Raw genomic sequence first — 25,837 nt, forward strand, 5'->3', positions numbered from 1 at the left:
CATACTTTCCCTTTAAATCAGAACTTACGCAAGAGGAAAACCAGGAAAAAATGTATGTAACTTTAAATTCCAGGATTTCGATTGGTATAATTGGAATATATTACTTTTGCTTTAACTCTCTAAGGTGGCAGTTGCAATTTCCTGATACCAAACATCATTATAAAATACAGACAACTAGGCCTAGATTTGCTGCCTACTATATTTGCATTTTTCATTTGCTGACGCATTGCATGGTAGATGATGCTATTGTGTCCTGGCAAGGCATCATGAAATCAAGAAATAATGTTGCAGCTTCTGGGAGAGAGAGATGCAATTCTGGACTGTCCTATAAGAATTGAAGTTAGTAGCAACCCTAAAGGAATGGTCAGTTCACAGAGGTTTGTCCTTTCATCTTTTTATTTTGCTGCCCAGTTTCATGACATTGCAAACAGTGGCTGACCATTACACCTGTGGGAATAGCTCCTAGCTTAGTGTTCTGTTCACTCTTGTCTACGGGAAGGGTTTTCAAGGTGAGGAAAACCTATACAAATATATCCAAACATAAATCCTCTTGCCATCCTAATGATGTTTTTGTCATTTATTTCATCACAGATCTTTTGCTGAATTACTAAAGGTTCTTCTTCGAGTGCTTGCTCATGTCCATTCAACTTAGGTGTGTGTGCTCGCCACATGCACCAATGCCGAAGTTTTTCCCTCAGCAATATCCATAGGGGACCAGCTCTGGCACCCCCTTGGAGCGGCGCACACATGTCGCAGTATATAGGGCACCACCGGCTCCGCCCACCCCCAATTCATTTTTGCCACCAGTGATGGGGCTAGAACTGTTGCGTTCTTGTTCATACTAATTTGTTAATCCTTGGATTATAGTGTCTATAGTTTTCTGTTAGTGTTAGTAAATCCCTTAGCTATAATTAGAGACTTCATAGGTCCCAAACGGGACTTTGCCTCAGGACGGGGCTTGCCCCGGTCCCCAGGCTTTAAGCCCAGCGATCGCTTCAAGAGGCCCATGCCTGTTAGTGATCCACACAGCAGCTGTCTGCGTTGCTTGGGCAAAGGGCACGTTAGTGAAAAGTGCAAGATTTGCAAATCCTTCAAGCCAAGGACTAAGAAGGAACACAACATTCATTTAAATGCGCTCCTTATGGAATCGGCCCTCACCCCGACACCGGAGTAAAGCTTCAACTCAGCACCGAGCACCGTGACCTCAGTACATAGTGCCCCACTGGGTTCGTCCACTGGCCGGCACTGGTCCCCATCTCTGGCTCTGGCCAAGAAGCCCAAGAAGATGGTGCGAGGTCAGTCTCCAACCTCCCGCAAGGGAAAGGATAAGACAAGGTGCGAGCAAGGTCCCAGGCCACTCCCCGCCAGCGACCCCGGATAGTGGCAGAGGCCTCCATCAGCTCCAAGTGCCATGCATGCCAGAGGCCCTACAGGTGGTGCAGGAGATTATGTCCCTCCCGGTGCCGCCCACACCGGCTCCCACAGTTCCCCAGCCATGGGGTAAACCCGCGTTTGGACCGCTACGGTCCCCACCTAAGTGACACTGTTCCCCATCACGGGAAATGTCCCACCAGCGCTCGCCCTGCTGTAGCCGCCACGCATCTGACCGTGAAAGGCAAATATGCAGCACAGTCCCATTCATCCTTGGACCTTGGGCAGGCCGAGAGGCTCGAGGCGCAGCTCTCCTGCAACTGGGCGCAGACCTCTGGGGGCATGCGCCCACTGGCAGGAGTACTGGTCCCGGCACCCAGTATCTCCGAGACCGCGGAACTGCTCCAGGGACCTGTCGAGGGATTGATACTACCATTCCTCAGACCATCACTGATCCCCTAAGAGGGCATCACTGTGTGCAGACCCTTCCCAGCACTGGGCCTGTTCCAATTCCCGGTCCCGCTCTTCATCCCGATACTATTCGTCAAGCGCGAGACGTAGATCGCCGGCTCTAGGTCGTCGCGGATCCGTCGAGTGCCGCCGGTCCTGAAGACCTCGTTCCAGATCGGACTCCAGGCAGAGTGACCAGCACTGGTTGGGACAGAACCACCCTTCCGTTCTGTCCTGGTCGCCTGAGAGCGACCACTCAGGATCCTGCCCTGGGTCGGAAGGAGGGATGTCCTGATGGTGGGACAAGCTCCAGTACCAGTGATACCAGCTACATTATCGGCACTGAAACAAGCCCTGTGGCCTCAGGCCCAGTGGCTGGCGCCGTGATATCCATGGAACCTGTGGGGGTTCACCCAGCCCTCCCAGGCTGCCCGCTTAGTGTCCGGACCTTCGATGAGACCAGTTGCCTCTCTCTCCCGCCCTCTTCCAGTGCAAGAAGCCTTGGATGAGAGGACCCCGCAGGTCCAAGAGGGAGTAGGGGACCAGTGGTTGTGGAGGATCCTATGGCACCGGCATCTTCCTCGTCATCACCTGACGAGGCTATAATGCCCCCGGTTCCTCTGGATGACACTAAAGTGCACCAGTAACTACTGAAGAGGCTCGCTGCCAACCTGGGCCTTCAAGCGGAGGAGTTAGAGGAGCCCTCGGAGACTCTTTTCAATGTCCTCTGCTCCACAGCACCGGCCAGGGTGGCTCTGCCCCTTCATGATGGAGCCTCTAAGATTACTAAAGCCTTGTGGGGAAAATCCTTCCTCCCAGCCACCCATCTCCAAGAGGGCTGAACAAAAGTAATTTGTGTCATCCAAAGGCCATGAGACGGTTAACCACAGGGAGCGACAAGGTCAACCCAAGGCTACCCCTAAGAATAAAGATTCCAAGAGACTAGACTTGTTTGGGCATAAGGTTTATTCATCCTCCAGTCTCCAGCTGAGGGGTGGCCAACCACCAGGTCCTCCTGGGATGCTATGACTTTAACATGTGGTAAGTCGTGGCCAAGTTCGAGGGCTCCGTTCCTGAGGCTTCCAGGAAGGAGTTCTGGGTGATCATGGAGGAGGGCATGACTGCGGCCAGGGCGACACTCCAGGCAGCGTCTGATGCAGTGGACACTGCTCCCCGAACCATTGCCTCGGCCGTCGCTATGCCCGGAACGGCAAACTGCAACCACTGGGAGCTGTGGGCGGCTGTGCAAATGTAAACAAACTGTCTGGAGGCCCGCTAGCGGATTACCCTGACGGGCTGCAGGTTGCCCGCCACTGGTATAGAGAATATTTTTGTGAGAGAGAATAATAACCTTCTCTGAATTAAGCATTGGATTGATAGCCAGGAAATTGGGAGTTCTGATTCCAGCTCTCTTGCTGACTTGCTCTGTTGCCATGAAAAATCATGTAATCTTTGTGCCTGCCTTGCATATCTGTATGGTGGAGATAAAACTTAAAATACTGTTGTACCTCACACACGGGAATTGAGGACAGACTGATATTAACATAGCGCTTTGAAACTATAATGCATTCTATAAATGTTAAGTGTTGTTACTACTATTCTCTTTTGATCTGGATGAAAGAATGGCTATCAAACAGTGGAAAGTTATATATTTAAATAGCTCAGCATGAAAAGTCCTTGAGCTGCCACACCTGTCCTACAGGAATGTCCTCAGGAGTGTGACTGCTCATGGAATGACCTGTTTTAAATGTAACAGCTGAAACACTCTCTCTTGCATGAGTTCACGTTTTTGTAAGGTTTAAAAAGTCATTAGCATTGGGTGTGTGCAATCACTGACATTTGTCTATCCAAATGATTTCATCTCAAAATTACAGTTCCCTAAAGAGTGGTGGTGAACTGACACAAATTGCGGATATGCGCAACTTGAGGGACTGTTTAGAATTCTGTGGAAACTCTTCCAAATACCACAATCTCATTCCCCCTCAATTCCCCCCACCAAAAACTCCAAAACCCTTCTGCAAACCATATGTAGAATTATAACTCTTTTTGCCTGTAAAAAGTAACAGAGGGTCCCGTGGCACCTTTAAGACTAACAGAAGTATTGGGAGCATACGCTTTCGTGGGTAAGAACCTCACTTCTTCAGATGCAAGACACTTCTCTGAAGAAGTGAAGTGAGGTTCTTACCCACGAAAGCTTATGCTCCCAATACTTCTGTTAGTCTTAAAGGTGCCACAGGACCCTCTGTTACTTTTTACAGATTCAGACTAACACGGCTACCCCTCTGATATCTTTTTGCCTGGTGACACTGTAATTTTAATTGTTCACACACACAGTAAATGAGATTGTGTATCATTGGATTAATTATAGCTTCACTAAATAATTTGCCAAGATCCAAAAGGAGCATGCAAAACACTAATTGTGGGATACAAGAATAATAACGGGACTTGTACAGAACAGTTGAAATGATGCAGAGATATGAGTATGCATGCGTATGAAAAGTATTAGCTATGGCTATGTGGGTGAGCATTCCAAGGTTCAATAAATCACGATAATGAAATTCAGCACTAAGGTAGTGCAGCATCCGCTAATAACAAGGGAAAGTGCAGAAATTTGATTTCAGTTGAGGAAAACAAATGCTCCCATTGTAAATGTAGTAATAAGTTCAAAGTTTGGTGCCCTGTTTTCTTCAGCTTTCTTTTGGTGCTTTTCAAGTGCTTAAAATAAGGTTGATATTTAAACTTAAGACAGCACATAATACTTCAGGTATAGAATTAGAAATCTCTTTCTGTTTAGATTTGATGTGATTCCCATCACTGTAGTATCTAAGCAGTTTCCAAACAATAGCATGGTAAAGATATGCTGTCAGAATAAGTCCCCTGTGTAAATATATACAGGCTCATCTTTCCAAATGTTCTGGAAATGTGTCCAAATTCAGATATATTGGACAGTATTTGTGAAGCCCTTTTGCTCGTTTATCTAGGGGGATTGCATTTCCAGCCTAATTGTTACATCTCGGAGTGTCTGGTAGGAACATGGGATTATGGAAAGTTACTTTTCATGATGTTTGAATAAGATTTTGGTGATAACTAAGTACTTGTGAATTTGTGGTTATGTCAGCCATCCTCCATGTAAAATTGGAATTAGGAAGAGGGACTATTCCTTTGGAGAAAATGGCAACCTTTTGTGAAGGAAGGAGACTAAAAGAGATTAGTCAGTTATCTTGGTACCTATCTAGCCTCTTTTGATGTGAGAGTGCCACATTCTTGTTTGTTGCAATCCCCTATTTATTTTTTTCCTGTGCAAATAACAATATTTGTTATTAATACAGCACTTTTCATCCATAGCTCTCAGCACTTTACAAATATCGTCCCTTTTGAAAGATGGGGCATCTCCATGGAAGCAGCCTAGAGAGGCTATCTGACTTTTCCAAAATTACACAATAAGTCAATGTCAGAGTTAGAAACAAGCCACATTTCCTGACTTCCGATCCCATACTCGCTGGATTACTTGATATGCATTTTGACAGCAGACAGATGAAACAGAACAATGGGTTTTCTAAATATTTATTTTATTTCTCTGTTTTGATACTATACAAACACTCCCCAAAGTCCCCAGGTATCTTCCACAGAACTTAAAAATAACACTCCAACTTAAACCAGGAGCTGAATTCCAACCCGAAATGAAGAGAGATGGAGCGTGGACAGGAAGAGGCGGGGTGGGGTGAGGGCTTGGAGGAAGGGGTGGAGTGGGGGCTGGGCCTGTAGTGTAGACCAGGCCTTGGTGTTTATACCTTACTCATTGTCCAGGTATCTGAGTGCAATAAACAATGTAACCAATCTGACATGCTGTTTAATAATTAATTTCTGGTTCTCTTCTCCATTCCACTGAAATGGTCTGTAGGACTGGCCTTTTTGTTTTTTAAATGTTTTATTCCGGCAAAAGCTAAATCAAAGATCCATGTCGAATTTTGTCCTGAAGGTGGCAAGATTTCTTGTGGAAGACTGTTCCATAGCTAACAGGAGAGCAGGAGCTTTCTGGTGACACAGTTCCCTATAATCCCGCTGCCCTGTTAGCTGTAATTTGGGAGATACTAAGCAAGCATCTTGTCAATGTAACTGAAATGTTCCCTAGGAGCAAAGGAACTCTCTCACCCTGGTGGATATGTTGCATTAATCAAGGTTGCTGGTCGCAAATGCGTTAAGTCACTGTGGCAGAGTCCACAATTGTGGAAATGGGGCCTACTCTCCTGGTCAACTGTAGGTTTCAAAGGGTATTTTTGGCAGATTGTTTGTCTTTGGAGGTCCAATAGCAGTACGGGTTCAGGACATCAATGCTGTCTCCTAGTTTGGCAAGTGGAGGGGGCGAACAAACCTCTAATACAGTGTGTCTTGACTTCTTTGGAGCAAAATGGATAAGCTTTGGGTTTGTCTTGCATTTACTAGCAGGATAGCAATCATGATGCATGGTTTTAAATATGTGTTTATGTGAGGGTAGACAGACTGGTTTTCTGGGCCTCAGAGGACCTCTCCTGGAGAGAGTCAGGTTGGAGAAAGAAGTAGTTGATTTCTTCTTTTCATTCTTTGTTTATTTTCTCTCACTTTTATATTACTGCTTTCTCATCCTGTGATGTTTGTGTTGAATGCTTGCAAGATGATGTTTCCTCCAGCCCCAGCCCATTATCTTGAGTAATTTAAGGCACCCGGTACCTCTGAAAGTACTGCAAATGTAGTAATTTATGAGCCAGATAAACTGAAAAATCTGGGCAGTCTCTCTGTGGTGGTCTGTGCTTATGGTAGATGTTTTGCTTTGATTTCCACCTCCAGTGCAAATTCTTACTTTGAGACACTTATTACAAAGGGCAAACCATGATGATCTGGTTTCTTGTTATTCCCTGCTGTTTCTTTAGGGGTGGGAAAGCTTTATGTCAGCAAATTGATGACTAGGCTCTATTTCCTCCTAGATACTCCATGTAGCACAGAACACTTCATCCAATATGACCTATTACTAAATGTTGGAACTTGTTCTAGTTACTGCTTAGAAGTGTTTCCTATAAAAGAAAATCTTTTTTCTTTATTTATGAAATCTTTTAAACCTGTCATAAGCATTTTTATAATCTGTTGAAAAATTGTTTGTGGAATATTAAGCATATTTTTAGAGAGATTATAATGCAGTTTGGTTTTCAGTTACAGCTGGAAACTTTATTCATGATTTAGAATTAAAATGCCAACCATGGAAACCTACCTGGCATGCTTATAGCCATGGTTATTGATGAATGATTATTGAATGTTACGGGAGAAGGAATAAAATTAAAACATTTATCAATAGCTATAGGAGTTTGTGAAGGTTGATAGGGTGAAAAGCAGTATCCTTTCTTTAAAAATAAAAATAGTAATGGAGGACATTAAAGACACATTATGCTCTCCAAAGGGCAAGGGCTTCAACATGGATGAAAGCCCAATTTCTCTGCTTAGCAACTCACCAACAACAAATCCAGACTGCTGAGCTTGTTTTTGTTTGTGCATTGAAACAAGCTCACATTTCTACTCTGCCTGCTGGTTCCAGGCTCCTAAGCCAGTTTGAGCACAGGACATAGTGTAATTTGTCATGCATTGGCTCAAAAGCAGAACAGGAAGACAAAACAGGTCAGACAATGCAACGAGCGTCCATGAAATGAGCCAAAGTCAATCTATTAATCCCATTTTCAGGCTTCTGAATCTTGATAATAATACTACTACTTAGATCTTACATCAGTGTTTTCATCCATACATTTTATTTTAGTATTTTAGAAAGGAGGTAAGTATTGTCTGCATTTTACAGAAGGGGAAACGATGCATAGAGATGTAACTTACTGAAGGTCAGCAAGTCAGTAGCAGAGCTGGGAACAGAGCAAGCTCTTCTACCTTTTATTCCAGTGCCCCATCCACTGGATGATATCTCCTTTGACAACTGCCCTTTTCAATTAATATTTACAAACTAAGCTGAAACCAAGTTTTCAAAACAAGTTTACGAATAAGACATTGTTAGCTGGTTTCTTGGACTTTTGCAGGAAAGAGGATTTATTGTTTTTCAGCATCACTTGTATTAGACTTTTGGGTACTTCTGCAGCCTTACTTCTTCATTACAGATGACTTATTTGATATGATCAGAGATGTATAAAATCTTGTCATTTTATAGCAGTCTGACTCCTGCCCAGTCATGTCCTACAATTCTCAGAAGCATCAGCACTGTGCTTCTAAATACCCTCCATTCTGTTGGAAGGAAATCTGTCCCAAAAGATCCACTTGCTAAAGAGAGTACTAGATATTGTGGGTGAACTCCTCAGTTAGTGTATATTGGCATAGCTCTGTTGTAGTGAAAGGAGCTGTGCATTAGCTGAGAATTTGACTGTCTGTGTTAAATCTGTCTCCCAGAGTTGGAACAAAACTTCTAGGCAGAATATTAGAAGTTATCTTTTTGCTTTCCTGTGTGTGTGTGTGTTTTTTTTAATACTTCTCACTCATTCAGGGTGGAGTTTAGAAGACCTGTAACAGGAAGTATAGCAAAGAATGTAAACAGCTGGTGTTTGACTTTAATACTGGCTTTAATATAGTACTTAGTACAATGTACAGACTTTATCTTTAAGTAGACATTAATTTTGCATGCATATTCCAGTCTGTTCTCTGAAGAGTTGAGGGTAAAAACGTTTGATTTGTAACTTGCCTGCAGCACAGCAGTTCTAAGGATATGTCCATATGATGAGGTTCATTCTAGTGTAACCCACTGGTGAGCGTGTGTTACAGGTTCCCCTCTCAGACTCCTGTTCTCTGTGGATTGGTAATTACAGCGCCCAGCTATAAAACCGTGGCTCGTTAGCTCAAGTTGTAGCCCCTCATGGAGCTTTGGAAATCCCCAGTTCAGTCCAAAGTGTGTTGACCAAGATGGCGGCCATCTAGGGTGACCAGATGTCCCGATTTTATAAGGACAGTCCCGATTTTTGGGTCTTTTTCTTATATAGGCTCCTATTACCCCCCCATCCCTGTCCCGATTTTTCACATTTGCTGTCTGGTCACCCTACGACCATCACAAAGTTTGTAACCCCCTGGTGAGTGTGTATTGCACCTAGAGCACAGCTACCAAGCCACTTGGCCTTTCCTTTGAAGAAATTATAAATACGATGGCAGGAAGACGAAGATTTACACATCCAAACAGCTTCAGTTTGTTAGCATGCCCTTTTTGAATATAAACTCTCTGTCCTGGGATAGGGAATGTGAAGACTTAATTTGAATCTTTAATTAAATGACAGTCAAACAAAATGGAGTCTCCACTTTTGATAGATAGAAATGCATTTGAAAATTACTGCTTGACATTTTGGAACTACAGACATCCTTTTAAATTCAGAAACAAAAGTAGGCAAGACTTGTTTTCATACATTAGTTAGCCTGTAAAGAATAAAGACTGCCACTTTCCTCCAAGGACAGCCAAAGTAGATTGCAATGCTTCTAACCAAAACACAGTCAAATCTCAACATAACTCAGTCTACCAGGGAAATAACCTTAAAGTCATAAAGTGATTTCCTCTCTGTTGGGCAAAAGACTCAACTGGCTGGCCAAAGTGTCTGACATGGAGATCTACAATTTGGCAAATTACCACCTTCATCTTCAATATCAAGGTACAGCGCAAGGAGACTACAGTTCCTAAAATGCAGGCTGTCTTGGTCTGACTACATGTTGTTGGGATCAAAATGGAGCACCACATGCTTGGAATTGTAATCTCCACGAACTGCGCTGTCAGGTTAATGACCAAGGCAGCTGCAATCTGCTGAATTTAGTGCAAATTGTGTACAGCCCATGGGCTGTTGGCATGTTGCTCTTATGACCCTCAGCTGGGCAAACTTTAGATGTGCTAGTTTTGATAGAAATAATTCAGGGTTTGTTTTTTTCTTATTAGAGAAGTGTCAGAGTATTACTGCAGTGTCCTGGTTTGCGTTTTCATCTGCCCAGTCAAGCATGCTGTAAATCTCTTCCTAATTTCACAAATGTGTTCATTGCCTCTGAAAAATAGAACTACAGACTATATATTACAATTCCAGGATTTCTGGAGGCAGTCGCTTACAAAAAATCAAGTTTGCAATTATTTCTAATGCTTCATCTACCTCATCCCCTGGGGGGACAGTAGCATAATATGCAAGGGAAAATGTATATTTTGTATTTGAGTGTTCAGTGTTGTCTCAAATAAAGCCTTAGCCTCGTGATTTTTTATGCCTTTTTCTGTAATGAGCTTTATATTATTTGCTAATAAGTATGTATAATGTATTTGATGTGTAAATTACATGGACCATATTATGTTTGGGATCCTGAAGGCCAAAACATGTTGCTGACTTTACATTTTTCTTTTCAGGAGAGGAATGTGTATATACAGTAGTATACTTCAGGGATATTTTATGGAATTTAATGTTCCATAGGGAAGGTACATCTTAGACACTAAATAGTTTAACTCTGTTTACTCATCTGCTTTCTCATCTGAGCTAAATATTCTCTTTTTGAAACCAGATTAATTGGTAAAAATTTAGAATATGGTCTATAACAACAGAATCTACTTAAAACAATCTGAGCCAGGGCCTAGCAGTATAAGTGTTCAAAAGTTTGGGCTCCCCATATTTGTAGAATGCCCTCTCTTGGAAGTTTAATGTACACAAGCCCATATGTACCTTTTTTCTTTGCACCTTCACTTCAGAAGTAGAGAGGTGGTAGACTAGAATGTTAGCAACAAGTTCGCCATTAGTGATAGCTTGTGTCTGTTGGCATTTGGTACATATACAAAATGAGGGACAGACGATAACCTGAAGTGTAACTATAACTTTTCGCTATCTTAAACTTTCAAAACATAACATCCCAGAAGCATGCCATTTAATTAAAGTAATAATTGATTCTCATAAGATACAAACTAGATCAAGAAGTTTTTAAAAAGAAACCTTTCCCAATATAATATCTTATTAAACTAGCCTGTTGTTCAAAACAACACTGACAAAGCACTAAAAATACAGGATAGGCAGTAATCCGGCACTGGCAAGGAGGTGAACAAGGTTCCTTAATAAAGTAACCCCGTCCATTCCTAATTTCTTTGATTCTGTGAAGCCAGAGGGTGATTGTCTTACATTTTGTGATATGGGAGCAGGCTATCGTTTACCATTGCTATTTACAATTGGCTATTATACATTTTATATATACTTCATAAATGTTTGTTTTTTCTTTCCATATTAGCATTACAGATATTGGGAGTCCTATGTTTATTAACAACTGGCAACAGAAAACAATGTTTCTACCTTGTAATTTGTGATTGATTGATTGATTTGTTTTGTGACGACTCTTGATCTACAAATGAAATGTTGTTTCACATTCTCCTTTTGGGGAATATGCCTTCCTGGCTTTAAACTACATGTTATCTTTTTAAAAATCCCTATCATTCTAAAACACTATATAAATGAATTTGAGAATCCCCTGAAAACATTAGGAAGTTTTAAACCCTATTTTTAATTTGTATTAATGTAGTGCCTAAGAGCCCCAGTCATGGACCATATAGGCTCTGTACAAACACAGAATGAAAAGACAGTCCTTGCCTAAAAGGCAGGGTCGGTGCTTCCATTTAGGCGACCTAGGCGGTTGCCTAGGGCACCAGGATTTGGGGGGGTGGCAATTTGGCGACGGGTGGGTCTTCCCCGCTCCGGGTCTTAGGCGGCAATTCTGCGGCGGGTCCTTCACTCGCTCCGGGACCCACCGCCGAAGTGCCCTGAAGACCAGGAGCGTGGAAGCCCCCCCCCTCCCCCCCCCCGGCCGCAGAATTGCTGACGACGACCAGGAGCGCAGAAGGACCCCGGCCTAGGGCACCAAAAACCCTGGTGCTGCTCCTGCTAAAAGGGAGTACAACGTCAAGAATGAGACAAGTGACAACAGATGGATAAACACAGACCAATCGGGGAGTACAAGGAAACAATGAGATAATATTGGTCAGCATGACAGACAGTGGTCTCAGCACTAGCAGGCTAACTGTTAGCATGTTTTTTGTCGGCTTCAAGTGTTTTGTAGGCCTTGCAGGAAAGAAGAGTTTAAGGAGTTAGTTTTGCAGATATTTATGGGAAGCTTCTCCAAAGCATGAGCGGGGCAGTGTACATTTATATAATCTAGAGTTTATAGTTTGCTCATAACTTATTTCAAACTATTTGCTGGATAATGAAATCCTTCTGCATCTTGCATTACAATTGCCTCAATTTCCTTATGTTTAAATATTTGATTACTTTTAAATTGGATAAGTAATACAGTAGCACATCAGTAAATTGTGATCAGAATATACAACATAACATGGGGTTTTGTGATAAGCAGCCCCAGGAGAGGAGCTTGGGCTGGAGAGAGAGAAGGGGATTCCCCAAGGATACCCCAGGTGCTCCATGGGTCAGGCCAAGATTAGGCATGTTTCATGAAAGTTCCAGACCTAAATTGTCCATCCCACTTCTGTGAGACTACCATTTCCACTTAACTAAGGAGGTGTTGCCCAGCTGGATATTTCTTTCTATAGAATTTCTTCTCTCCGTCATTGTGTTTTCTCACTATGATGGGGTGATTGTGCCACCAGCCCCCCATTTTCTCAATTATGGAGTAGAGATGATAATATTGACCTACCCTACTTGATAAGCATGTTGTGGTGCTTAGTTTTGTAACATGCTTCGGCTATGTAAAGCAGTATGAGAGTGTTAATTGGTTTTTTGGTGAGAAAGCTAGATCCTTTCCAATGTAAAAAGATGTTTCTGACCTCTAACTCAATCTTACAGAAGACTGTCTGCAGAATAATTTTTAAAAAAGCAGCATTTTTTGAACTCCCCTCTACCCAGTGTTTACTCATCTCCCAGAGAATTCCCGTAACTTCGAAGCTTAATTGTGATAATTTAAATCCTAATATTAAGCAAAGCTACTTTTTAAAAGGAAATTAAATGCTGGAGAAAAAGAAAAGAAAACCTTGTGCTATGTTATGGTGCCCTTTATGTTTAAAATGTTAGGAAATGCAAAAGTTCCTATAGCAAGGAAATTAAGAATAAAACAAATGGCATATATGTAAAGTAGTTGATGTTTCTGTAGGACCCTTCATTTTTGCATTCCCTAATGTTATTTTAACAGTGCAGCCTTAAAACTGCTTTTAATTGTATGTGCAATTGACCCACTCTGTGTGTAAGGAACTGTCAAAACTGTGTGATTAAGTGAGATGGAATGGATTCTATAGTAATTCAGTTGTAGTCAAGGTTCTTGCATATAACAAAATCACATAAACTGAGTTAGAAAACACATTTATGAGTGAAAAAATGTTAGTTTCAAAGTGTGAACTCTTCTGTTCCATAAATGATTGTATTACTGCTTCATATGAAAGATTATACAGGGTTTTTTAATGGCATCTTATATTCCTTGGAAATTTACTTACCTGCAGTTTATGTACATACCTTACTGTTCTCAGGTAAATATTGACCATACCATACAACACACTGATCAGTAGAATTAAAGCATGTTTATGGTTTAAAGGCCTCTGGCTACAACTTTACTTAACTCTTTAAAGATCAAAAACCTGAGGTTTTATTTAACTTTTAACTCTGGAAGGCATGTCAGGCTATGGCAAACCATAATCTTCGTGGAGCCAGGGTCCAAACTGTACGAGATAACAAGGAATTCATAAGAATTGCTCCTTGTAGTTTCCCTGCTTTAATTTTTTGACATTGATTGTGCTATTTACAGCATGATTGACTGGGCAGATGAAAACGCAAACCAGGACACCGCAGTACTACTGGGATACTTCTTTAATAAGAAAAAAACCCTGAATTATTCCTATCAAAACTACAACATCCAAAGTTTGCCTAACTGAGGGTCATAAGAGAGTGTTGTGTGTCACCTGCAATTTCTATTATAAGTAGGGAAGGGAGAAATATTTACTAGAATGTTTCAAAATTAAGATATACAGCATAAAATCAGTAGAAAACATAATACAACTCATCTCTCAAAGGGAATCTGGGATGGTGTGGTGTTTAAGTCACTAGCCTAGGGCTATTGCTACACTACAGCTTACGTCAACTTACGTGTTATGTAGCTCAGGGGTGTGAATTAGCCACCCCCATGAGCGATTTAACTTATGCCGATTTAGCACTGTCCACATTAGTGCTTATGTCAGCTGGAGAGCTTCTCCTGCTGATATAGCTATTGCTGCTCACAGGGGCTGGAGTAATTAAGCCAATGGGGAGAGCTCCCTCCTGTTGGCTTAGAGCGGCTACACTAGAGAGCTCTCTAATGTAGCATTGCCTAGGTCTGGGGAGCCCTGGACTCAATTCCTAGCATTTCCACTGATTTCCTGTGAAATCTTGGGTAAGTCACTAAGTCTCTCTGTGCCTCAGTTCCACATCTGTGAAATGGATGTTACATCCCTCGCTCACAGAAGTGCTGTAATAATAAAATCCTCAATATTTGTGAGGCTCAAACACTGTGGTCATGGGAGTTAATAACTAGGTAGAGGAAAATATATGTTTTATTATAATGGTAATGATATTAATATTAATTTCTATTGTAATATAGACTAGGGGTCCAGTTACAGACCAGTGCCCCATTGTGCTAGGCACTGTACAGTCACGTACAAAAGATGTATTGTAACTAGAATATATCATTCCAAATCTCAGAATTTTTTTGTAAAAAACCCACTGGAGCCCGTAAAAGATGGGGAAAGGAGAATGTGTGTGGAATATAAGAACAGGATGGATGTCTGAGCACTGTAATAACTTTTACCCCCCCCCCCATTGCAGATTTAATTGACTTCCTGAATATTGTTATAAATACTAATTTATTAAAATTCTATTCCACAAAGAAGTATTTTATCATTCTAGTAGTTTAAATCCAGCCTATTGAAGTACCTGAAAGTGAATCCTTCTCCACACCAGATATTTTGGAAATGAAAAATACTGAGCAGTTGTGTGTAACTAGTTAAGCATGTTTAGCTATACAGAATGGCTATAGCTTGCCATAATCCCTTGTTTTCTGCCACAGAGCGTAGATGTTTGAAAAATAGGTCACTGGTTCGCTGAGAAGGCAGAGGGCAAAAGTAGATGAGCTTATCCAATGGGGGAATGCGTTACTGTCTGGTTTTCTAGTTCCACTCTTTCATCTTTAATGTAGACATTTTCTTTTTGCAAAATTAGTGCTTAACTACTATAACAGCGCAAAATAGTAACATAGCTTCATTTTCCACTTGGGTGGGGGAGAGCTTCTAACACACGATGGGAGGTGGTAATGCACTTGATTTACATTATTAAGGCACGAAGGATCGCAAGATTATGATATTGCAAAACAGAAAAAAGGGATGTTTGTATTCTAATAAAGAGCTTTTTTCTTCTGTGTGGGAATTTTTCTTTCTTTTTTGTGAGACACCCATTATCTTTGTGAAGCCAGAAACCGCAGAATACATTTCCTCCGTTTCGGCATCTCTTTCAGAGCCAGCCAGTCTCCATGGCAACATGTTAGACTGAAAGGTATGTGAGGACCGGGGAGGAAAGGAATGAGTTAGAAACAGCCAAGTGGTGGTGTGTCCCCCTAACGTCAGTATACGAGCCTTTTGATAGGATGATTTTGTTAACTCCCATCCAAGGCTCCTGTGCAGAGCTTCTTTATTAGAGCAGCTGCTAGGGCATCTACTTTAGAAATCTCTCTCCTACACCCTTTTTTTCCTCCCTTTTCTTTCTCCCCCACCCCTCTTATTTTGGCTCCAGCCTCTCATTGAAAATGTGCAGCTCATTTTCATCATTCTGTCAGTGTCTTTGCACTTCAGTTTTTTGCAAAGGCAGGGAGGCATGGTTGCATTTCACTTGACCTCAGCAACACAGTGAAATATCTTCTACATTGCTGAAGGATACTGACTATGCAGAAATTTATTGAAGCGGATTACTATGAACTAGACTGGTATTATGAAGACTGCACGGATGGTAATTCTGGTTTGTAATCTGTTGATGCAGTATTTGTAGTTTGTAAGACCAATGCATGGGTCTTTTACCCTTTTGAAAAGAAACTGAAGAAAAAGGCAGTGCTTTGGTGCAGCAGAGATGTCTGGCCTGTAACATCTCAGCATCTGTTGGAAGCATGCTCGAGGAGACTGCTGTAAGGCATCTCTTTTTCAGTGGGAGCGGCAGATGTACATAATTACTGTACAGTCTCTTCCTCAGCAGAAGCAAATAACAGAGAAGTGCTAACTGTATAAATATTAAGAACCAAGCTAAAATTGCAATAACCTTGCTATAATGAATGTTGCACTGAATTGTATTTTGTGTGTACAAGAATGCTTGTGCATTATAGAGGCATGGAAGAACCTCTAATATGTACATATGCTTCTATAACATAACGTACTCTGTGTGTGTGTGTGTGTGTGTGTGTGTGTGTGTGTATTTTCATAGATACATATCTAGAGAACATTTTATGTATAAAATCTCTGTTTCTTAGAGCTGCAGCAAGCTAGCCGCTACAACTGCCAAATTGCAAACTCTGGCAAGCAAGTTCCCTAGAGCTCCTTGTGAGCTTTCTGCCATTTGCTGAGGTAGTGATTTCTTTATCACAATGCTGAATGCGCTCATGAGTCTCGTGATAGAGGGTGTATGGGGAGGGTGGAGGAGAAAAGCCCAAAATTGCATTGACTGTTTACTGGGAAATTCAAACTCCCTCATCCATATATAGCACCCAGGTGGAACTCTTAAAACAAAATGTAGTGTTCAGACTATCACCCTGTCACGATCTTGTACTGTATTGGAATTTTTGTGAGCAAGGCAAGTCCTAGATCACCAGGGCATGAGACTAAGGACAAAAGACAGTGGTGGGGAGAGAATGTGTGTTGGACACCAAAATGCTCCATGGTGCTTTTTGTGATCGCATCAGAGAGACTGATAGAGGACATGAACAATGTGTTTATAAGTCAAAATATGAGCTTTTTGTTCACCTGAAGTGTTGTGATTGGCATTACAATAGCACACATACGTGCTTAATTTGTTTTTCTATGTTGTGTTGTATAAAGTGGCCCTAGACTCACATGCTTCTGAACTTGGAGAACTTCTATTTTTAAATGAATATTTCTCTGTATGTATTTAGTGTGTGTGACATATCCATATACCTATTTGAGAAGGATTGTTTAGTTGGACCATTTTTCAGTTGGATTAACTCTTATTATGTAACTGTGTCCTCTAGTTATAACCCTGGTAAATGCTGCAGCATCTGATTAATCTGATTGATGTAACAGACTGATGAGTTGGCCCAGTTTAGGAAGCTTAAGAATTAGCACAGTCATATAGCCATTAAAAAGAGAGAGTGTTGATTTCTGTGGTAAATACAGAGAGACCTTGTTTGATTTTTGGGGAACAAAAGTGGTAAATGTATTCCGTAATTCTTCTTGTGGTTAATGTCAACCATATCAAAATGGAAGTGTGTGCAAGAATGTGGCATGAATGAGTATCAGAGCTGTGAGAGCTACTTAATAAGTAAGTGGTATGCTTAATTTTTATGCAGTGTGTAACGTATTTAGAGTAGGGTTGCCAACTTTCTAATCGCACAAAACCAAACACCCCTGCCCTGCCGCTTCCCCAAGTCCCCATCTATGCCCTGCCCCTTCTCCAAGGCCCTGTCCCCAGTTGCTCGCTCTTCCCCCACCCTCACTCACTTTCACCAGGCTGGGGCAGGGGGTTGAGGTGAGGGCTCCGGCTGGGGCAGAGGGTTGGAGTGGGGGGGGAGGGGTGAAGACACTGCCTCAGGGTGCAGGAGAGGGCTCTGGGCTGGGACCAAGGTGTTCAGAGTGCGGGGGGCGGTGCAGACTCTGGCTGGAGGTATAGACTCTGGGATGGGGCCAGGGATGAGGGGTTTGGGATACAGGAGGGGGCTGGGGCAGGGAGTTGCGGTGTTGGGGGGCGGGGGGCTCTGGGAGGGAGTTTGGGTGCAGGAGAGGACTCTGGGCACTGGTTGCGGTGTGGGAGAGAGTTCCGGGTGCAGGGTCCCGGCGGCGCTTACTGCGGCTCCCTGGAGGCGGCTGCTAGGTCCCTGCAGCCCCATGGCACATCTGTGCCTCCCTGGCCGCCAATGCACCTAGGGGCTGAAGGGACCTGGCAACTGCTTCCTGGGAGCCCCGCGCTAAGCTAGGGCAGGCATGGAGGCTGCCTTAGCCCCAGATCCCCGCTGTGCCACTTACCGGACTTTTAACAACCCGGTCGGCGGTGTCAGCCGGAACCGGCAGGGCCCCTTTTGGACTGGGCGTTCCAGTCAAAAACCGAATGCCTGGCAACCCTAATTTAGGGCACAGGCTCAGTGGGGTAACCATCACTTAGGCCCTGGTCCTGCAAAGAGCACCACAGGGGGAAGACCGAGACTTCAGTGCTGTACCATGTGAGCACAGGGCTCCATCCATTCGTGCTCCTTCCAGGATTTGAACTTTAATGTGGAAACTAAGATAAACTGATGGCCAAATTTTTGCAGCCCTTTTATCCTTTTCTATAAATTAAAATAAATGAAGGGCACCTATCTATATGCTCCAGGTTCCCATGGCATTACTTAAAAATATGTCCTGGGTACAGCATTTTAAAGTAAACCATCACCATTTTAAGGTAAGCCTTCTGCTTAGGACAATTCCCACCCTTACAATTACAGTTCCCGGCCCCTTTGTTTGTTTTCAAATGCCTGAGATAATTCTAATTTCTAATGATTTTTTTTAAAGCAGGATGTAAAATTCTAAGGTAGGAAAGAGCGGTAACTAATATTCTTTCAGTATTCAGTAGCATAATCACATTCCTAATTGATATTAGTATACTGACAAGATACTTCTAATGTGGAGCTGACCAAAAGCCAGACAAATTCAAATTAGAAGCAAGGCACAAAACTTTGTAATAGTGAGAGGTCTCCTTCCTCTGCCTTTCTGGAAGATGCTTTAGTCCAGTTCTGGAAGATTGTGTATTTGACAGACCGCGGTGGACTTTTCATTTCTCCTTAAATGAAAGAAAATATAGCTGTGTATAGAAGGCTCCAAATGTTAGCAGTGTTTTTACAACAAAAAGAACAGGAGTACTTGTGGCACCTTAGAGACTAACAAATTTATTAGAGCATAAGCTTTCGTGGACTACAGCCCACTTCTTCGGATGTATCCGAAGAAGTGGGCTGTAGTCCACGAAAGCTTATGCATCCGAAGAAGTGGGCTGTAGTCCATGAAAGCTTATGCTCTAATAAATTTGTTAGTCTCTAAGGTGCCACAAGTACTCCTGTTCTTTTTGTGGATACAGACTAACACGGCTGCTACTCTGAAACCTTTTACAACAAAGTTGCTAACTTGTTTTATGGGGATAGGAAAATAGAAATGTTCACTCTTGCCATCATATGGTTCCACTTTCTTGAATCCTCTAACAATTTTAAGATGTTTTTGATAATTAAAAATCTAAAAGTGAGATTGATATTTCCTGTACGTCTTTTAGAAAATGGGTTGAACTAACAATAAATGTGTACAAATCTATAGGGAAGCAATTATATTTAAGATTTTGGAGTGAGTGGAAGAAAACATTTAAAGGGACACAGTCATTTCAAATCCAATCATTTAAACAAAATGAATTATATGTAGTTCAGAGTGGTACACATGTCCCTGAAATACCTGGCTGGTTTCTGTTGCTGTGCAAATCACGTTTTTCAGTTTTTATAACATGCTTTTCTTTCCCCTTTTGCTAAACCCACACAGACAAAAGGGGAAACTGAAAGGAAAACTTAAATAGAAGGGGGACAATTTTTCTTTAAATCCTTTAATTTAGCAATTTTGGGAATTGCTTGTAAAAACAGTAGGTCAGCGTGTGCAGACAGAAGCATGGTGCAGTGGTTGTTGAAAGTGTCCAGTTCCAATGGAGTTGGGCTGCTGGGAAAGCCGGAGGGGAGGCTTTGGGGACCAGAGCCAGTAAGTCGGTACAGGCCCTCTGTGTGGATGACTCAGGCTTCTCAGGGTCTGCTAGGCTTAAGAGACAGTGTTTTTGTAAGCATGGGGGGAACTCTGGCTGCCTTTTCAGTATTGAAGGGTGTAGTCTGTCCCTGACACGAGGCATGCTTCCTTCCAACAAATAGAGTGATTGTCCATCATGATCCGGTTGTATGCTGGGAGGTACTGTCAGTCCTATCTCAGTTCCGTAGGTTAGTGGTGACCTCTTAGGACTTAATGGGTCTTGCAGGCTTTAGCTGTTCCTGTACTGGTAGAGGGGAGCAGGTTCTTCAGGGTTCCATATTGATATATGAATTTGGGTCTGAAATTAAGTCAGTGTTTTCCATTTAAAAAATGTAGAGGAAGATGGATGAAAAACATTTTTGGATGTGTTTGGACACAGTACCTTTAAAAACACTGTACAATAGGAAACTGAAATTTTACAAAAATATAGCACAACACTTCTTAAAGACATCACTTTGTCTCGTCTTATGGATGAGAGAAAAGTAATCTAATCTATAGTACAATGCAACTAAAAATCAGACCTCTCAAGAAGAGGTTTACATAACCATTGTCTAGTACAAGTGACTATACCACCCTCTTTTCCTCTGTCAAAGATGTGAAGTCCTAGATCTTCTTTTAATATTTGTAAATGTTTTCCTTGTACTATACTGCTAAGACTTCATATTTTGTTTTCTGCAGACAATGCCCTAAAACACTACATTGATGATACAAAAAAGAAATTGCTCATCGTTTGGTTAATTGAGTTCAGCAAATGCAGTCCTTACACTTCTCTTACCTCACCTGTAGTTCAACTCGATGAGCATAATACTGATCATCTCTGCTTGTGAAATATATTATTGCCTTTGAACACCTGCTGCAAGAAACCCCCAAACAAACAAGCCCTCAAACTTGTCACAGAGTCCTGAAAGATTTGTAAATGGTTGGGATTTTGAAATAATCTCTTACATAACGGCTTTTGCTGAGTATATTTTTGGTAACAGTGAGTAGGATTATACAATAAAATCTTACTTTCTCTTTATCATATCCCAAGCTCAAATCATCCATGTTTCAGTCCAGTACCTCAGTTAACTGAAAATATTGTAAACAAAAGACATATTGAGCTGTATTTTTAGAAATGCTTTCATTTTGAATAATGACTAGATGCTTATATAATATGTGGAAACGGGAATTGTCATGTAAATTGGCATTAATCAAATACACAGATATGTTGCACGGATTTATTTTTTAAAATTGCAGGTATGGTATGTGGATGAAAGGGGGAGAATGGGCAATTCAGTAGGAAAGAAATCTGTGATCCCTCTACATAGAGATAGTATTTGAATTTGTTTACGTGGGTGAGATTTCCCAGAGATGAGGTATACAGAGAGAAGAAAAGGGGACCAAGGACAGAACCCTGTGGAACCCACCCAGAAACTTAGCGGGGGGTACGAGGAGAATTCTCCAAAGGGTACGAGCATTTACAGAGGTTGGAGGAAACCCAGGAGAGGAGAAAGTCATGAAAGACAAAGGAGGACAAGATTTCAAGAACAGACGTATGGTTGGCTGGATTAAAGATAACTGACAGGTCAAGGAGCATGAGGATGGAGTACTGGTTCTGAGGTTTGACTGGGAAGAGGTCACTTGAGACTTTGGTGAGCGTAGTTTCAATGGAGTGTGGGGGGTGGATGCCAGAGCAGAGAGGATCTAGGATGGAATTGAAGAGTGGAATTCCAGACAGCTATTGTAAATAGCATGTTCAATGAGTCTAGAAATGGAAGGGAGATGGAGTGGTAGCTGGAGAAGTAAGTGGTGTCAAAGGTGGGTTACTTTAAGATGGTAGCAACTAAAGCTTGCTTGTATTGTAAGGGGGAAAGAGCCAGACAAAGCGGAGAGCTTAAGGAGAAGAATAAGGGAGGGGATGAGTGTGGGTGCGAGGGAGAGCAGGAGATGGGCTGGGTTCACTAGAGGAAAGAGAAGGGTTAGAGGAGAAGAGCAGAGGGAAATGCCTATGATAGGGGAGAAGGACGATAGTGTTGTAGGAGGGGAAGGAAAAGCAAGCCAAGGGGAGGGGGAAGGTCACATTGTATTTTTTCAATTTTCTGTTGGAAGAAATGGGTGAGCTCCTGCACAGATAGAGAAATAGAGGGAGGAGGGTTTGAGTCTTGAGTGTTTTTTTTTTTTTTTAAAGACGACGATTGTGGGCATGTTATTCACTAAGTTTGAGAATGTAGAGTTGTTTAATTAGGCAGATGGAAGTACTGAAAGAGGAGGGAATGAATTTGTAGTGGAGGAAGTTAGCCTGACTATGGGATTTCCATCAGAGACATTGCACAATAAGAGAGCAGGAGCAAAAGAAGAGGATATTGGGGGTGACCCAGAGTTGAGGGTTGGCAGGGATATTTTCATGTACCCACACTTTACTTAGTTACCAGTTTTTCATAACTTTTCGAAAAACATCATCATAGATACATGTGGAAAAGGATTTACAAACCTTTATAAACCTTTATACTGTTCCTTTCCATTGTGAAAGATAGAACTAAGGTTCATTGAGATGGATACACTTCTCAAAATTCACTTTTTAACCATTTTAAAGTCCTCCTCATCCCCCTTCCAACTTTCTGTGGAGTTCCACTGGACTCTGTCCTTGGTCCCCTTCTCTTCTCTCTGTACACTTCATCTCTGGGCAATTGCATTCGTGTAAACGAATTCAACTACTTTCTATATGCAGATGACTCTCAGATCTACCTCTCTGATCCAGATCTCTCTCCCTCTATACAGACTAAAATTTCAGCCTGTCACTAATATCTCCTTCTGGATATCTAGCCCTCAGCTCAAGTTCAGCATGGCTGCAACAGAGTTCCTAATCTCTCTCTCTCCTTCCCCCACTCCTGTCAAGCCTCCCTGCTTCTTCCTTTGTTGGTCATTGTGGACAACACTACCATCCTTGTTGACATCCAGGGTACAGGCCTGAGTGACATCTTTGACATGGACCTCTCTCTAGGACCTCATAGCCAGGTTATGTGTAAATCTTGCTGATTCTTACTGTATAACATCTCTAAGATGCAGCTTTTTCTATCCAGGCATGCAGATAAAACGCTCATCCAGGCTCATATCGTATCACGTCTTATTACAACATCTTTCTCTCTGGCCTTGAGAAATGCAGTCTTGCCCCACTCTTATGCATTCAGAATGCTGCTGCAAAGATTTCTTCTTTTCTGAGCCTGTTGTTTTGACCATGTGACCCATCTTTTCATCTGTCCACAGGCTCCCCCTTCTCTATCACATCAAACAGAAGCTAACTCTCTTTCAGTGTCCTTGTTGGCCTTTCCCCACCTTATCTATTACCCATCATTCACTATCAAGATGTCAGTTCCTGTCTCTCATCAGCCCATCATGCCAACCTCCATCACCCACTTGTTAAATTTTCAAACATATCACCTTCATGCTATCTCCCATGTTGCCCATCACACTTGGGAGGAACTCCCTGTAAACATTCAGGGAGTTCCTCGTTGTCCTTCTTCAAATCCCTCATCAAAACTCTCCTTTACTGTGATGCCTACAAAAAAAATTGACAACAGCTAGGCTGCTCGTGTGCTGAGACCATTGCTCATCATATTGACCATAATTTTCTCATTTTTTCCCTTTGTATTCTGTCATCTGTTTGTATCCAGCTGTTGCCTTTTGTCTTACACTTAGATTATAAATTCCTTGAGGGAGGGACTGTCTGTATCTTCTATGTTTGTACAGCCCCTAGCTGAAGGGTTCCCTGATTGGGGCTCCTAGGAGCTATGATCATAAAAATAATGGAAGTAATAACAATAATGCAGTAGATAGACAAATCTGTGTGTGGCTTTTGAAAAGGTATGTGAAATGTATAGAGATCTAAACTGCCCAATGTCTTCATTGCTAGACTCTAGATCTCTATTTAAATCCTCTAGTGAGTCAGTGAGTGAAAATCAGGAAACACCATCTTTAAGCAAGCAGGCTTAAAACCCAGGGGATATTATTGTGCCTGTAGCTATAATGTTGTACAACTATAGTGTTGTAAAACTAATATGTGTGTGGAGAAATCCTTTCCTCTTAAAATAGCATGGTTATCATTAGAGTTCATTGTCGGAGAATAACAGAGTTCTCACTTTTTGTTTGGGAACAGCAAATCAGATACTTTATTTTCTCTCTATCAATTGCATAGAGGGAAAGAGCTAAACAGGTCTCTCAACAGGTAAACAATTACAGCAAGCATTTATACCTTTTGTTACAGACAATAATGAGCAACAGCTGCATTTTGTTTATACAAAGGTCATTCTGATATCTTGTTTTGCTCACTAATGTAGACTCTTAGTCTACATTCCATATTATCTACACATTATCTACACAAGGTCGCGACAACTTCTCACGCAGTTATTTCCCACTCGCCTCACACATTCCTCGCTTCTACAAATCTCGCGTTATTAGGGTTACAGTTAGCCTGACCCTTGCTAACGAACTGTCATGCATCGCATCCCCTTCCTGTCAGTTCTTTCTCTGTTTCCACATCATTGTGGTGGTGTGTGTACACAAAACTAGATGCTGCTAAGAAAGAGGAGGAGGTTGCTCGGTCATTAATACATTACAATTTATAATAAATCTGCTCTGTGTACTTGTATGTTGACCTCTGGTTGTTTGTAATGTCTTCAATACTGTGGTCACTGGTTGAATTTGAAACCCTCTTCTTCAGCCTTGCCTGATAAGTATGTGTGTTCAGACACTCCACCTACCTTTTGTAGATCCTATCGTTGCATCTTAGGTCAGCAAGCCTTTGCTCTCCCCAGTCTTCCAAACACGTCTCTAATTTTTACAGTGCAAATACCCCATGCCTGTTGTTAATGACTGAAGCAGAACAGCACTGTTTTAACGATACTATCAAAAGAGGCCACAATGTCATGCTATTTTAGTAGTCATTAAAATTCTTTCTTGCTCTCAGGATCCCTTGTTTTATCAAACTTAATATGTGACTCAAAGTAAACATGCCAGCACCTATGCACGTCCAGTAGTTTGTTTTCACAATGACACACACACACTAAGTTGAGCAGGTGTGGTGTTTTTTCCCCTGCTTGCAACAAGGTTACAGGTGTGGTGGTAGAAGCTCAAATATGAGACAAATGTTAGGGTAGGTTGATGTTGGGTTCCCCCCCTACAAATTTAACAAGATCACTTTGACATTCCCATTTTTGGAAGAGTATTAATGATTTGGCTGCTTTTTTTTTTTTTAAACAACATTCTCTATCTAGAGATAAAAATTAAAATCTGTCTGGTAAACTAACACTGTCAACTTGATATATTCTGGTGTGGTGGTGCTAGCAAGTATTTCAAATATGTGGGTGCAACCCCTCTCATAAAAGAGCTCCTGCAAATATCCTAAACCTCTGCTAAAGAATCAGAATTGGGTGTCCAGCCTGTAAGCCTACTATGCATGAAATGATAACTGAAATCTGTGGGAGTAATGGATATGGAGGGGTTGCAGGATGGGGCCCCGCTGTATACACACTCCAACGTGCACCTGTTTCAGTGAACAAAGGCCAAAGTAAATGATTTGTCAGCTACAAACTAGATTAACTGAGAAGGATATTTCACACGGGCTTGGAATGCTTGACTTCTGGCTCTATCCTGAAAACACTAGCAAGCACAGCTCTCAATCTGTGAGTAGTCCCCTTGAAATGAAAGGAGATACTGACTGTAATAAACACTGCATCAGTCTTACCAACTTTCATGAATTTTATTGTGAGTTTCATGATATTTGATGTTTTTTCTTAAAGCACCAGCTGACAGAAGCAAAATATTTAAGAATCCCAGCTTTCATTTGGGGAGGTGGGGGGGAAATCTAGTCTTCATGTTTGTTGAGATAAGCTTGAAAACATGAGGAAAGTATACCCTAAAAGTTCAGAAACCAGAAGGCAAATAAAATAAACCCCAGACTTCTTATTTAAAAATCATCTCATCATTTTGGGGCCAATCATGATTTTCTGGGAATCTGACTTGTAATTTTTGTACACTTGCTATCCCAGT

General features: G+C 41.8%; 1 protein-coding gene across 1 annotated transcript in view; it reads left to right on the forward strand.

Annotated features, from left to right (window-relative positions):
- LOC135972183 (uncharacterized) overlaps positions 1 to 20,836 on the forward strand; it is a gene marked incomplete at its 5' end in the record, with an annotated part of 112,637 nt that extends 91,801 nt beyond the window's left edge. The window contains one exon of the mRNA XM_065582450.1: positions 20,492 to 20,836. Coding sequence (XP_065438522.1) covers positions 20,492 to 20,640 — 149 coding nt within the window. The remainder of the gene's footprint in view (positions 1 to 20,491) is intronic.
- Positions 20,837 to 25,837: the final 5,001 nt, after the last annotated feature.

This window comes from Chrysemys picta, chromosome 2 (genome assembly GCF_011386835.1).
Source record: "Chrysemys picta bellii isolate R12L10 chromosome 2, ASM1138683v2, whole genome shotgun sequence".
NCBI lineage: Eukaryota > Metazoa > Chordata > Testudines > Emydidae > Chrysemys > Chrysemys picta.